The sequence below is a fragment of the Maniola hyperantus genome, chromosome 4, assembly GCF_902806685.2.
Source record: "Maniola hyperantus chromosome 4, iAphHyp1.2, whole genome shotgun sequence".
Classification (NCBI taxonomy): domain Eukaryota; kingdom Metazoa; phylum Arthropoda; class Insecta; order Lepidoptera; family Nymphalidae; genus Maniola; species Maniola hyperantus.
Window position 1 is genome coordinate 13,497,160 of NC_048539.1, and position 15,670 is coordinate 13,512,829.

At 39.2% G+C, this 15,670-nt stretch overlaps 2 protein-coding genes across 3 annotated transcripts in view; one reads left to right on the top strand and one right to left on the bottom strand.

The window, feature by feature from the left end:
- LOC117997196 (protein obstructor-E-like) overlaps window positions 1–5,802 on the bottom strand; it is a 147,941-nt gene extending 142,139 nt beyond the window's left edge. The window contains exon 1 of the mRNA XM_069498062.1: window positions 5,478–5,802. The gene's annotated coding sequence lies outside the window, so the exon portion shown is untranslated. The remainder of the gene's footprint in view (window positions 1–5,477) is intronic.
- LOC117997140 (arrestin homolog) overlaps window positions 1–12,531 on the top strand; it is an 81,040-nt gene extending 68,509 nt beyond the window's left edge. For both annotated transcript variants that reach the window (XM_069498003.1, XM_069498002.1), the window contains exons 11-14: window positions 4,713–4,887; window positions 6,353–6,599; window positions 7,262–7,408; window positions 11,618–12,531. In XM_069498003.1, the coding sequence (XP_069354104.1) occupies window positions 4,713–4,887; window positions 6,353–6,599; window positions 7,262–7,408; window positions 11,618–11,776 (728 nt within the window). In that variant the 3' untranslated portion in view covers window positions 11,777–12,531. The remainder of the gene's footprint in view (window positions 1–4,712; window positions 4,888–6,352; window positions 6,600–7,261; window positions 7,409–11,617) is intronic.
- The last annotated feature ends 3,139 nt before the right edge of the window (window positions 12,532–15,670 follow it).

Below are 15,670 nucleotides of genomic sequence, written 5' to 3' on the forward strand. Positions count from 1 at the left end.
ACTACATTAGAAAAACAATTCGCTTCATGTATAATCTCTTAAAATTGCAGCACAGACGATGCGTTTTCTCTAAAATTTCACAAAATACGAATCGTCGCCGCAATGTGCCTTGTGTCTAAGAGAAAGAAACTATTGATGAGACGAGACTGCATATTGTCTTTCTAATATGGTTATTCAGTAAAGCGTCCCTTTCAGTCTCCTGAAACACAATTATTATAGACCGCATATCAAATTACGCAACGTAACATTATAGGTAGGTACTATACGCAGTACAATCAACTTTTTATCTAAATATATAATAGGAAAAGGTGACTGACTGACTGACTGACTGACTGACTGACTGACTGACTGGTCTATCAACGCACAGCTCAAACTACTGGACGGATCGGGCTGAAATTTGGCATGCAGATAGCTATTATGACGTAGGCATCCGCTAAGAAAGGATTTTTGAAAATTCAACCCTTAAGGGGAGGAAATAGGGGTTTGAAATTTGTGTAGTCCACGCTGACGAAGTCGCGAGCATAAGCTAGTTAAATAATAATATACGCATATTTCGTCATCATTGCTGATGTCAAAATATAAATTAAATACTCTTTCATCGAATAAAAACAATTTTAAAGATTGTTCCAAAAATATTTAAACTAAGTTCTCTAGATGTTGCAGGTCAAAGAGAACAGGTCAAAGATACAGTATCTGAGAAAACTTATCCACAAAATTTTGCCACGCTGTTTATTCGTTCCTAGACGATATTCCTGAATTTCCTTCACGCAAAATTACTTTACTAATCGCAGTTCAAATCCAATTATAATTCAAATTCTGTTGTATTGTGCGTAGAACTGTTTAACGATTTGCTGGGCGATTTCTTCTTGGTGCCTACTTGCCAAATTAAAGTTTATAATAATTATACCAAAGAGATAAAGCTAAAAAACTTTTTGGAAGTCAGTTAGAAAACGTAACCTCCTTCTTTTTGGAAGTTCGATTAGATAGCGGATGATTCAGCTTTCAGGAATTCACCCAAACAACACTACACAAAACACTTGGAATACGAAATTGTAAACATTATACAAACCCAGTTTTCGCATATTTACAAAGCACTCCAACATTATATTTAATAACTAACTTTATTTAGTTCAGAGCTCGTTTGCAATTTTGAACAGGTATGTATTTAATAAACGCTGAAAGTTGTTAGAGTGCTTCTCCTGCGCTGCTCTTCTTTTCAGCTCAGACATCAGAGAAAGAACCAGGTAGTAGACATATTAACCAGGATGGATCAGCTGGAGTGGAGTTACACAGGTCACATGCCCTGAGACACCCAAGGAAAGTGGAGTACTCTAGTGACCACGGAGTACAAACACAGTAGTACCCACGAGACAGGAAAAAAAACAAGGTTCGGGTCGGCAGCAAAGACGTTGTTGGTAAGATGAGCTGAAACTAACAGCTGGTCCATTCTGGAGAAGGGTGGCACAGGATCTTAAGCAGTGAAGAGACTTGGAGAAAGCCTGGAAATTGGAATTGAGAATTTTTTTATGATGTTAATCGATTTTATTTATTTTATCGATTACAAATAATTAGCCATTGACTGCGATCTGACATGGTGATAGATGACGCGATGCAGTGTAAGATGGAAGCGGGCTAACATGTATTACTAAAACATTATGGTCTCTACACTGAAGGCTATTTTTTTTATAAATAATAGGTCCCATATTTTACCGTAATCTAGCCGATAACGTTGAAGAACCACTTCCAAGTCTTTAACCGTTTTCAAGGATCTCCTTTAGATCTTCCAACGGCTCTCGGTTCGTTAGATAACTAATTAAAACTATGAAGTGGGCTACATATTACTTTTTTTTATTTTTTTTTTATTTTTTTTTTAATACAATAAAACTTAAAGCTAGCCTTATCTAATTACTATATAAATCATGACCGCGTGGAATGGTGCCAAGAATACTGGCTGCATTTCCGCGCTGGACAGCCAGGCTGATCCGCTGCGCAAAAAATGAGCCAGCCCTTCTGTCACCAGTTGAGGCTATTAATCGCGGTGAAATGTCTCGTAAAAAATTTTTAGCACTAAGACTCCATGGCCCCAGGGTCTCCACGGCAAACGGCACAAAAATGTAACTCTCTATAAGAGAGGCATACTTGCGCCGCTTGCCGTTTTCAGCTGTTTCTGCTGCGGCTCCCGGTCTTGATGCTGTCTTCCTGATATGACACGGGGCCAATGTGTCAACGCAAGTTGCGTCCCACATTAGCGCCCGTCCCCGTTCCCAGGGAACCAGCGTCAATCCATCAGGTCTCTTGCCATCATCCCGACTAATCCCTGCCGGCTCAATGAGCGCAGGAATATTTATGGTGGCAAGAGCTCTTTTAATCGTATCTTTTATACATATTACTTGTACCTAGGTACTACTTAGTTATTACCCACCTGTCTATGCAGTGCCACCAACTTATCTGTTCAGGTGGGTAAAATTGGAACTAGAGCCGCGTCAGTCGCCATTTCAAAATCCACGCGGACTAAGTCGCGGGCATCAGCTAGTATTAAGCTATATTTAATGTTCACAATGTTGAAAGAATTTTAATTTCCAATTTTTCATGGCGATTATCTTAAAAATAGCAATACCAAATTCTCCACTAGCGACGCTGTCACCTGAACAGATAAGTTGGTGGCACTGTACTTATAAATTCAAGTGTCAGTACTCAAGGATGCTATAAAATAGATCACTGCAAAATTTTCAAGTTATACCCGTCTTCCCTGTCTTAGAATTTTAAACGTCCAAATAATTTTAATAGTTTAAAATAAAATGGGGCAAAAAGTTTTAGTTTATTTATTTTCTTATATGTATATTTCACACGGTAAGTTTTACTTTACGTTGACTTGTGAGATCCCGTAAGAAATTTTTGGAGGAGATTATAATGTGCATTATTGTACAGTAGCCGGCAGGAAATATTGTACATCGACCTTTAGAAAGAGATGTCGGCTTCGTAGAGCGTTGCCTCTGTCACTCCTACATACGAGTATGTGACATTTTGTCGGTCTCAACAACAGAGACAACGCTCTACGAAACCGCTACCTCTTTCTAAAGGTTGATATAATATTTCCTGCCGGCTACTTTGTTAACTATGGTCCCTCTATACATTCCCTGAGAATCGGAAACTTATTATTAGTTTCTTTAATAGTCTGATAGAGTTTACAATAGAAAAATCGGCCAGTTGCCAAACATGTCTTGATCATTATAATTTTATTTTCAAAACACAAAAGCACGGGTCTTCCCTCAAAGTGAGAAGGGTTTGCTGAGTTTGTTGCGGGCTCTTCTCAGACCTGGGTGCGTTTGGAACCCTCGTAGCTTTAGTTTTAAGTTTTCGTATTAATTATCACCACTATATCTTACAAATCCCACAACTGACAATCAAAAAGAGTAATTTATTACCTATTTTGAATAAATCATTTGAATTTTGAATTTTGGTTTAATTAGGACATAGTCTATCTGGTCCAATGCGAATGGAAGACTTCACACACCTTTGAGAACATGGAAAACCCTCAAGCATGCAGGTTTCCTCACGATGTTTTCCTTTTTAATTGTTTTAAAAACGCTCATAATCTCGAAAAGTTAGTGGTGCGTGCCCGGGATCGAACCCCTGACCTCCCGAAAAGAAGGCGGATGTGTTAACCACAAGGTTATCACCACTTTATCATAAGTAAGTAGGTATAGCTTTTATTAAGTTACTCCTCAAGACCCACGATTTCTCGAATCAAAACAAATTATAACTAAAATCATCTGGGATGCCGAAGGGACTTAGCGTCTTTGCAAAACTTTCCGACACCAAATAAAAATTGTATCTCTCTGTATTTTCACAAAAAAACTTTTAATAGGTAATCTTGTTTGTAACATTTACTTTTCACTTGATTGGTATTTTATTTTTGGGTTTTTGGGACACAGCAAATAAGTCCCTAGTTCGTAAGAGGCGGGGGATTATTTTGATTGCTGGCTACAAATTTTTCTGTCTTGTATTTATTAATTTTTGTGTTGAAATATCGACTATTGAGTGATGAGGCGACCTGAAGGCCGTGGTTGCGTTGCTGCGCCACACCTTTGATACAATTAGTGTTGAGTAATAAATAAACATCGAAGGTGTTACTACAGAAAAAAATAAGACGTGTTAAACGCGTGTTTATTATAAACCTGACAGATTTCGCACGCAAAAACTTAAAACTTTCAAAACATCCATAATTTAAGATCTAGTATCCGTAATCTGTTGGTAAGTTACTTACTGTTTATTCTCAAAAATGACTAAAAAAATTTGAAAAAACAACAACCTGCCCCGGCTTCGCTCGGGTGGAGTTTAGAAAATTGAGGGGGAGGTTGAATTAAATTTTTCTGTCCGTAAGAACCATCCTCGTACTTCAAGGAATATTATAAAAAAAATTAGCGAAATTGAATCAGCTGTTCTCGAGATTTGCGATGAGCAACACATTTAGTGATTCATTTTTATATTATAGATTGATAAATATTAATTTCTTTGATAAGACTGTGTGTTTCTGTGTGTTCCTATGTTTCTTAGTGGATGTTTATGTCATAACATTTATCTGCATGACTTTCGGCCCAACCCGTCCAGTAGTTTGAGCTGTATGCGTTGATAGATCAGTCAGTCAATCAGCTTTTCCTTTTATATATTTAGATAAAAGATAAATATTTTTTAATTTTGTATTTTTCCAGGGTTTGTTCTCCCGAAGTCCTTTGAGCCACTACCTCGTATAGTGGGAGGCGAGGATGCTCCTGAAGGCGGAGCTCCCTACCAGGCGTCGTTGAGATCTCTATTCAATTCGCATTTCTGCGGGGGATCCATCATAAGTAATCGATGGATTTTGACAGCCGCTCATTGTACTGTTGGGTAAGCTTTTAAAGATGCTGTAGGTACCTAATGCATATGTGTTCCTATGCGATCCGGGCGATGGAGAGAACTATGCTTTGTCTCTAAGCAAATTAGAAATGAGGAGATCCGTAAAATAATCCGAATAACCAACGTAGCTCAGAGCTCAGCAAGCAACTAAGGTTTAGATAAAATGTGTTCGAAACATCTGTATAATATGTTTGATAATCCCACCCATTTTTAATTGTTCCCTTTTTAGGTCTTTCCCAGAGTGCGCCATCACACCCGGTCCACAGCCTTTCTCATCCAGCCACTTCCTGCCCTCTTGATATCACCAGTCCATCATGCTGGAGAGCTTACTACACTACGCTTACTTGTTTGCGGTCTCTACTCTCTAACTCTCCGACTCCGGTGGCTATATCGCTCCTACGGCTAACCTTGGGTCGGCGACGTGTAAATAGTCACTGATCCTGGGTGCGTGTGCGAAATTAATTATAATAATTATACTGCAATAGTATGGAATTAGCGGCGATGGTATTGGCAACAAAAAACCTAGAAAAAACAACAAATTAATGCCTAAAACAGATATATACAAGGAAGAAATCACTGACCTGTTCTTATGAAATTCTCCAGGACTCCTTGAATCAGCCTTAGGGATGCGTGAGAGCGTTTCTAGATTTTCGTGCTGGTACCAATGCAAGGCCATAGGTGGCCTGCGCGCGAGCGAATGTTAGCGTGTCGTTTTTCAGACTGCGTTTTTACATATGGCGTTGACAGGTGCTCCTATGACGGGAGCGTGTGTGCGCGCGATTTGCCGCGATGCAACACCTATATAGCGTCATCTAGGGAGCTATGAATGAATTAACTAAAGAAAACGGTACAATGATTCTTTCTAGTAATAGGTGTATTAAACAATATTTTGCGTAATAATTTCCAGGTTTCTCATTGCACAACCAAACCTGGCCTGCGCACACTCACTCCAACTTATTGTAGATTACTCATACTGACGCGTAATCATAAATATATTCGTCCAAACTATAACTTAAAATTCAAGCAAGAGTATTATCATCATCATCATCAACCTATAGACGTCCACTGCTGCACATAGGTCTCTTGTAGGGACTTCCGCACGCCACGGTCTTGCACCGCCTGAATCCAGTGGCTCCCTGCGACTCGTCTGATGTCGTCCGTCCATCTAGTGCGTCTTCTGGTGCGAGGTTGCCATTCCAGCACCTTGGGACCCCAACATCTATCGGTTGTACGAACTACCTATATGCCCTGCCCATTGCCACTTCAGCTTCGCAACCCGTTGAGCTATGTCGGTTACTCTAGTTCTCTTACGGGTCTCCTCATTTCTGATTTGATCACGTAGAAAAACTCTAAGCATATAGCTCTCTCCATCGCCCGCTGAGTTACTCTGAGCTTTCTTATGACGCCTTTCTTTGTCATAAGAAAGCAAGAGAATAAGCTACATAATTTATTTCAGCCAATCGGCATTTTCAATTAAAGTAGTAGTCGGAACCAACAGCCTTACAAGCGGTGGCGACAAGTATTCCGTGGAGAAAATCATAGTGCACGAGAAATACAACAGTATGCTGATCAGTAATGACGTCAGTGTAGTCAGAGTGGCCACTGAGATAGAGTTCAATGACCTGGTGCAGCCTATAGCGCTGCCTGATAGCAATACTGAGGGCGGAGCAGATCTGATACTGACTGGATGGGGCAGAATTTCGGTAAGAACTTTTATTGTTAGTTGTACGCCTAATAGCAATAGTAAAGGCGCTCCGCTGAGCTGATTTATTTTATTTTTATTTATTTATTTATTTTATTTTGTAGAGACAAACAGTTACAATTAGATAAATACATAGTATATATATAAAAACACTTAAACCAAAGCAGTCTCCAATGAGAAATTAACACTTATAATAAAAATTATGTCCACAACACACGGCATAGTACGCATATGAAAACTAGGCACAGAGTATTTAAAACAAACTAGGTAGGTAAACTTATGGAACACAGAACTAAAATCGACTAAAGTATAAACTATAACTAGGCAGAATTTGATATTACATCCTTAATTGCTAATTTATACCTATGGAGAGAGAGATGAAAAATATCATTTTTCGCGAATAGATGATAGCTTGGTTGCAACTTCGTCGTATGAATGTGTTATCAGCATGTTTTGTCTTACTTGGTGCAATATGAAACAGTTTCCGATGATTGAGTACTGACTAGATGGGGCATAATTTCGGTAAGAATAGGTCAACGGGAAGTACCCTGTAGGTTTCTTGACAGACCGACAGACAGACAGACAGACACACAACAAAGTGGTCCTCTAAGAGTTCCGTTTTTCCTGTTGAGGTACGGAACCCTAAAAATCGTATTGTTTCAGTATCCCGGCAACCTACCCAACAAGCTGCAGATCATCGAGCTGTCTGCGCTGAGCGTGGCTGACTGTCAGAAGATCTACACCAACGTCAACCAAGTCTACGACACCCAGATTTGCTCCTTGACCAAAGCCGGCGAAGGCGCTTGCCATGTAAGTTGACTAACAAATCTATGTCAGGGTTCCGTATCCGAAGGATACTAACGGGGCCCTATTACTAAGCCTCCGCTGTTCGTCCATCTTTCCGTCCGTCCATCCGTCTGTCCGTCAGCGGGCTGTATCGCGTAAACCGTGATATTATGTAGACAGTTGAAATTTTCACAGAATGCTGATTTTTTGTTAAATTTATTAATTTGTGTAATAATTAACAATTCTATAAAATAAACTTTAAATTAAAACTAAAATTGAACAATGAAATAAAAATAAAATAACATAGGTACATAAAATAAAAAAATAAAATAAACACATTGTAACTAAAATACACATTCACGAAATGGCTACCATGAAAATTACGTACGATGGTACGGAACTCGAGTCCGACTCCAACTCGCACTTCATTGTTTTTTTTTCGACCACATGAGTAGATGTTTCGACTTTTACGGTCTTACCATAAAAACTTTAGTTGGGGTTTAAACTTATGCTTAAGCTGATAGACGGGCTTAAGTTTTTGTGGTAAGACTAGTATATTTGAACTTAGACAGTATAATTTAGGTATCGTGTTAGCTATTAATTAGATACGTAACTATATATAGGCTTTCAAGTTCACCTACATTTTACAGTGATCATACGTATTTGAAATGCTGTTGTGTAAGTACCAATCGATTTGATTATGTGATTGTCGAAACAGAATTAGTCCCATTCCACGTCAATACAGTGTACGGTACGCTATAATAACATGGCTACAAAGGTATATGCATCTCTCTAACAACAGTGCTATTCTCTAAATCAGATTAGAGTCGAAGTGAACAGCCTCCCTCAACGCAGGAAGCCCCTTGAGTGCTTTCGAGCGCATAGAAACGAAGTTTGACTCTTATTTGGATACTAGATGATGCCGTGAAGAGCCGTGATAATAGCCTGGTGGTTAATACGCCCGCTTTCTATTCGGGAGGTCGGGGGTACAATCGTGGGCACTTGTTTTCAAAGTTATTTATGTGCGTTTTAAGCAATCGAATTGCTTTAACGATAAAGAAAAACATCGGGAACCTGCACACTTGAGAGTTTTCCATAATTTCAAATGTGTGTGAAGTCAGCTAATCCACACTTGGCCAGCGTGGCAGACTATGACCTACATCTTCTCATACTGAGAGAAGTCCTGTGCTCCTGAGGTTAATCATGATGAGATGAAGTCCGCAACTTCGTCCTTGTACATTTAGTTTTTTTTTAATCCGTAACACTTCCTATTTCTGTGCCAAGTAGACGATACCCGCAACACCAACCATGTTGATTAAGGTTTTTTGTAAATCCGTAGGAACTCTTTGATTTACAGCACTAAAATAGCATAATGTTCATTGTCCGTTCCTATATCTGTACCAAATTTCAACAAAATCGGTTAAACGGATGAGCCGTGAAAATGTGGCAGGCAGACAGACACACTTTCGCATTTATTTTAGTATGGATTTTTTACCGGTAACAGCGATGGCGAATTCAACGACGAATGCAATATTGTAGAGAATAACTTCTAAGCTGACAAAGCCATTCCGACTGCGTATTTGAAATTGTTTAACATGCAGTGCCAAGCTTTCATGAACATAAACTTGAATGTGCTACGCACACTGTAGTGCTACGATTTGATTACCTCGCGTAGGTAGTGATCGATAAGTATAGGTATTGTGTCTAAATCTGTCTTTGATTATTGTGAACCAGACTAATAAGTCTTTGATCTATATATCTAACTAGCTTATCCCACTACTTCTATTTACTTAATTTAATTAGTACACCCCTTTCGCTTTCTTTTATTTTTATTATATCATCTGCCCTAAGGTTGCCTGGAAGAGATCGCTATTTTAGGCCACTATTTTACTTCGTCCGCATGGACTAAGTATCCAATTTCAAACCCCTATTTAATCCCTTATGCGACCTAACGCGACGCGTTTGGGCGATGTCAAATCAAAGAAAAATAGGCGATTCATAGGCTAACTAGCGTCAAATGTAGGGACATTTTGACGGCCGGCCAGTGACGTCAACGCCTCGACGTTTTGTTGCAAGTTCCCTAATAACTGTCGTGAACTGTGGCCAGGGTGTCAACCCCATCTATTTACATAAGTAATCTAAGACGATGAAACTAATAAAAGACTCACGTCCCCCTATGAATACTAACGGCATTTACGTATGACGTGACTTCGTGCGTTGACTCCACCGTTTTCCTTATTTGAGGGATCTTTAAATAAATCCTACCCTATGTATGTAAAATCAACGTAGGTGTGCGTAGGTAGGTGTGTTAACTTTTTTGTTATTTCACCCTATTTTACCTAATTGAGTAAAATTTGTATAAAAGTCTATGGAACAAAGAAACTCATAATTATATAGTTCGCGACCTGAACAATCGGGGTGGGGACGCCCGACACACCCTGTGCACGCACAGCCCCCGCGCTAGCCCGGTGCGGGATAGCGTGGGTGACGTGCCGGTGTGCGGGGCGTCCCCCCGCCTCATATCCCGATGGCCATGTCAACTAGTCACGAACTATACATACGTTTACAATGTACAATGTACATACCACACATGTATGTAACACTACATGAACCGTGAAAACATTACATTCCTTATTTGTTGTTTCTATAAGCTAGTGGATAAGGTAACAAGATATCGTGGAATCTAATTACAGATTAATAAAACTTATGTGCTTATATTATAACTTACTATTCGTCGCACGCCCTTCGTAAAGGAAAACTTCCTAACGAAACTTACAAATTTTGGGATACGAGTCTCTGTAAGTCGTACTTTCGCACTGGATGCACAAATGAGGAAAGTTAATGCTACCAATGCTACGTACATATTTCTTCTCCGGTGCGTTTTCCCATCCTAGGTGGGGTCCGCTTTCTTTCATTCACTGCCCACTTTGTCCGGTCTTAAACATCCGATTTACGCAGTTTATTGGCGCTCATATCAGTTTACGGCAAGATACATTGTACGACTTTTAGAACGAACTATCACTCGTACCGATGTGACGTTTTCTTGGTCGCAACGACAGAGACAACGCCCACAAAATCGCTATCTCTTTCTAAATGCCGATGTACAGTATTTCCTGGCGACTCACTGTATTTATTGTTATAGCGGCAACAGAAATATACACTCTGAAAATTTCAATTCTCTACCTATAACAGTTCATGAGATACATCCCGTTGACAGACAGACTGACAGATTGACAGATAGATACACGCAAAGACGGACGGGCAGCGGAGGCAGTGTTAGTGTCCCGTTGGCATTCTTCGGGTTCGAAAGTAGGAACAAAATAATTATTGATGTTTTCGTAGAGAAACGCTACGAAGCTACGAGCAGCTTTTTAGTATGATGCTAATGTAACGAAGAAATGCAGTACTTACCTACCTGAACCTGAAATATATATATACGCTTTAAGTATATATATATAATATGTATATTTCGATACCGATTGCCAAAAAGCAACATGTTCAGTTCACCGCCAACCTAGGTAGTTGATATTCGGTGAGCCAGCTTTATTGGATTTCAACGTACAATGCACTCCAATTAGTACGAGTCTAAAAATTCGACACCCTTGCAAATTGAAATTTTAGTTAACGTAGGTATAGTCCGCAACCGGTAGAGATGGCAATCGGGGTATGAGGCGGGGGGGGACACCCCGCACACCCGCGCTCGCCCGCCCGCACAAGTCACCCGCGCTCGCCCGCACCGGGTTAGCGCGGGGGCTGTGCGGGTGTGCGGGGCGTTCCCTCCCCGATTGCCATCTCAAACTGTCGCGTACTATATAACGTTTGCAGTTTGATTTCATTAAAAAAATTCACCACTGTGAATTTGAAATGAAATATATTTTTAATCACTACGCAATCGATTACGATTTTAACTGTACGTTTGTATCGTATTATATTCGGCTCAGTTCCGATATGTAACACCCAAACTAGAAGTACCTACTCTTTTTTTTTAAAATCACTACCCATATTATAAATGCGAAAGTGTGTTTGTTTGTTGGTTTGTGATTTGTCATTCAATCACGTCGCAAAGGAGAAACGGATCGTCGTGATTTTTTGCAAGGGTTATAGTATAAGACCTGGAGAGTGACACACTTTTTATCCCGGAAAGTCAAAGAGTTCCCACGGGATTTTTATTAAACCTAAATCCACGGGGATGAAGTCGCGGGCATCGTTGAGTATTATATTATAATCTTTTAGGGTGATTCCGGAGGTCCATTGGTGGAAGATGGCAAGGTCGTTGGTGTGGTGTCTTGGGGGGTGCCATGTGCGAAGGGCTACCCTGACGTCTACACCAGGGTCTTCGCTTTCAAGGACTGGATCGTGGAGAAGACTGAAATTGGTAGTCAAGATACTTAAATACGTCATGAGGGCAAGACAGTACCTACCTATAATATAAGTAGATACCTACTGGGGCCGATTCTCTTGTGCACAATCTCTAAACTAAACTAAATTAACGGGTCTAAATCTAGTGCTATTCTTTTCTGTAAGCAATTATGAAAGGGATAGCAATAGATTTAGACGTGTCATTATAGTTCAGTTTAGAGTTTGTGTACAACGGAATTAGCCACACTAATTAAGTAATTAACAGTTAAAAATTATTGAAAAGTGACGAACTTATCTATACTCTATACTATTATATAAAGAGGTTATGTCGTTAAGTTTGTTTGTAGGGGGTAATCTTTGGAACTACTGAACCGATTTTAAAAATTCTTTCACCAGTAGAAGGCCGGCAACGCATCGGCGGCTCCTCTGGTGCTGCAAATGTTCATGGGCGGCGGTAATCACTTAACATCAGGTGACCCGCCTGCTCGCTTGCTCGCTATATCTAAAAAAAAAAAAAAAAGCTACATTATTCCTGAGTATACTATATATAGGCTATATATACGGGATCTTTAAAAACCTAAATCTACGCGGGCGAAGCCGTAATATATAAAGTGTAATGCAGTTAGAGTTAACTACTAAATAATGTATTAAGAGCTGAGTTCATAAATTATAAATTGCTGTGTAAAACTCTTAGAATGTATTGATTCCCTGCGACTATTATATGTATATTATGTAATAAGTTAGTTGCATAATATTTTCTTGTATTATTAATACATCTTTACTAATTACCTATTGGTTTTCTTTGATTTAACATCGCATTTTCAAAATCCCTAATTTTAATACTTACCTACTTTACTCTAATTCTTAAAATTGAATCCATTGTTCCTATATAGAGACTACTACTTTCAACTATAGAGCTTCAATAGCTGAACGGTTAAAGGAGCGGACTGAAATACGAACGGTCAGCTGTTCAAACCCCGCCCGTTTGCACTTAGGGTTGCCAGGCGTCCGGATAAAGCCGGACATAGGTAGGCTTTTTGATTGCGTGTCCGGCCAAAATAAACGGTGTCCGGCTTGTCCGGCTTTTGTTAGGTTTTTTACATTTCGCAAACGAGCGTCGCCGAGCGCAGGCGAGTCGACTGTCGGTCGCTCCCGCAGGCGGCAGTGCCGCCCGACAACAAGATTTAATAATATGACAATAATAAAAAAAGCTTGATTTTACATACAGTTTTTTGTCGTACCTATTAATACTAATACACATAATCCTCAATGATGTAGGGTGTCCGGCCTTTCTACCCAAATGTCCGGCCAAACTAGCTGGTCTGTCCGGCTATTAGATTTGGCGACCTCGCAACCCTAGTTGTAGGGGAAAAGGGGAGTATTACTCATGATAAACATGGCTAAAATACTTAATTCTTTTTTTCTAAAAGAAAAAAATAATTATTCGTTAATAATGATACTTAATTAGCTAATTTTGTAGAAATGGAGTACCTAAGTAAAGATAAACATGGCTAAAATTATTTTTAAAAAAACCATGTTCGTAAATAATTGTAAATAATCAATAATTTTGTAGAAAGTTGGTAAGTAAAGAAACCTTCAATACACTTAGTTTAAAATATAATAATAGGTAATTATGGAAAAAGGCATTCTGTACTCTGTGAGTGAGTTTAGATACTCACTAACATGGAAGGTAAGTAATATAATAAAAAGCTTTTAGAAGAAAGCGCTCCGTTTCAATAATAAAGCTTCCTATTGCATTATAATCTTGGCATCGCTATCGATTGAAATAATATTAAGTACAGTACGCGGCCGAAAGTGATGAACATTGGCCTTTAGAATGACATTTCAGCTTTGTAGAGCGTTGTCTCTGTCACTCATACCCATTTATGACGTTTTGTCGGTCTCAACGACAGAGACAATGCTCTACAGATAGCGGTTTTGTAGAGTCTACAAAACCGCCTATCTCTTTCTAATGATCGATGTACATTATTTTCTGCCACGTGCTCTGTATTAAACATAATAGTAGATATTTATATCTGGCTATTTTCTTTATGCCATTACAGGCTAGCCTTTCAATCCTCAGGTAGAGATATCTACTCATGTGCCACATGCATGCGTAGCACTAGCGTAGCACTGTGGTAGCACCTTTACAAATTTGCTTTAAGTGCTTACTAAAATAGAAGTCTTAAGTTAAACTAAGCTGTAAACTTCTCTTGTCTCTCCGCGTCGCAGCAAATCGAGCTCGAAGCAGAACTTTAAGCTCAGGTGCCTTAAAAACTTTCAACTAAGAGCTTATGAAACATAATGGAACCAATATGCTTAGTATAAGATTTTACATCTCATCAACGTTGATAGAATTCGAGATTCAAAACAAAACTTCAAAACCACAGATTTAAATTACTTATACAAAATATCCACTTGGAGCGCCGCGCTGGCTGTAGAATTGTAGATAATATATCAACAAACTTGAACTTTAAAACAAGGAACACACTCCAGTCGTAACCAGCCGCAAAGCATCCCTGTGTTCAAGCTGCGAGCTGGAGAGCTAGTTCCCCCCCTTCCCATCCCCACCAATGGGGTTATACCTGTGGTCATTGAATCCGTTAACCTGGAGACCACCGTTGCTGCATTATTCGTCAAATTCTTGAAAAGCCGGTTCCTCTGGTGACAAATGTTCATGGGCGGCGGTTATCACTTAACATCAGATGACCTACCTGCTTGTTTGCTTGCTATTATTATTATTTAAAAAACGAGGAAGTTAAGGTGTATTTTACGTTAACGCTGAAGTGTTTCGACGCTCGAATTCTATCAACGTTGAGAAGTAAAATCTCGTACTAAGCACGCAGTATGAAACGTCTCGCTTAGAGTGCTCTGTAACTTTGATAACTTACTGCGGTTGTATTTTGTAGAAGAAATACCAGACAACTCCTCTAAATAACCACCCATATTTCACTACCCATATTAGAAACGCGAAAGTGTGCTTGTTTGTTGGTTCCTTCAATCACGCTGCAACGGATCAGCGTAATTTTTTTTGCATGGTTATAATTAAAGACCTGGAGAGTGACATAGGCTACTTTTTATCTCGGAAAATCAAAGAGTTCTCACGCGATTTTTAAAAATCTAAATATTTTCCAGGTCTTTAACTACACCCATGCAAAAAAATCACATCGATCCGTTGCTTAGTTGCGACGTGATTGGAAAACGAACCAACTACTTAACTAACAAACAAACACACTTTAGCATTTATAATATGGGTAATAATAGTATTATTGAGAATAGAGTTCACCCGTGTAAAGTTAGAGCAAATTAGCTACAAGTTTATAAATTAGGTTCTCTAACTGATCTAGTTTGAAGTGATATCCGATATTATGACCTATATTAAGTTGTTCTAAAGCTTTGAGATCAAAGCAAATCGGTTTACCTACTGCCTCCAATTGCAGTATCAAAATGTCAGATATTCCAGATTACAACCCTATTCAATCCTATTCCTAGAATCTAGATGCGGATAGGGGTATCAATATAACTAATAATATTATTAGTATCTAGGTAATGCCTTAGCTTAAGATATTTGGGATTAGGACAAGGTAGTTATAATTAGATACTTGTTGGATATTTAGATTTGAGAACAATGTCAGAGCTATGGATTGCAGACGGTCTGAATATTGAAACGGGACTATAGTAGCGGGAGAACCTGACTTATATAATAGACATATATATAACTAGCTTATGCTCGCGACTTCATCCGCGTGGAATTTTCAAAAATCCTTTCTTTGCGGATGCCTACGTCATAATAGCTATCTGCATGCCAAACTTCAGTCCGATCCGTCCAGTAGTTTGAGCTGTGCGTTGATAGATCAGTCAGTCAGTCAGCTTTTCCTTTTATATATACAGACTAAAACGAAAACCTTGAAGTATAGCATACACAGA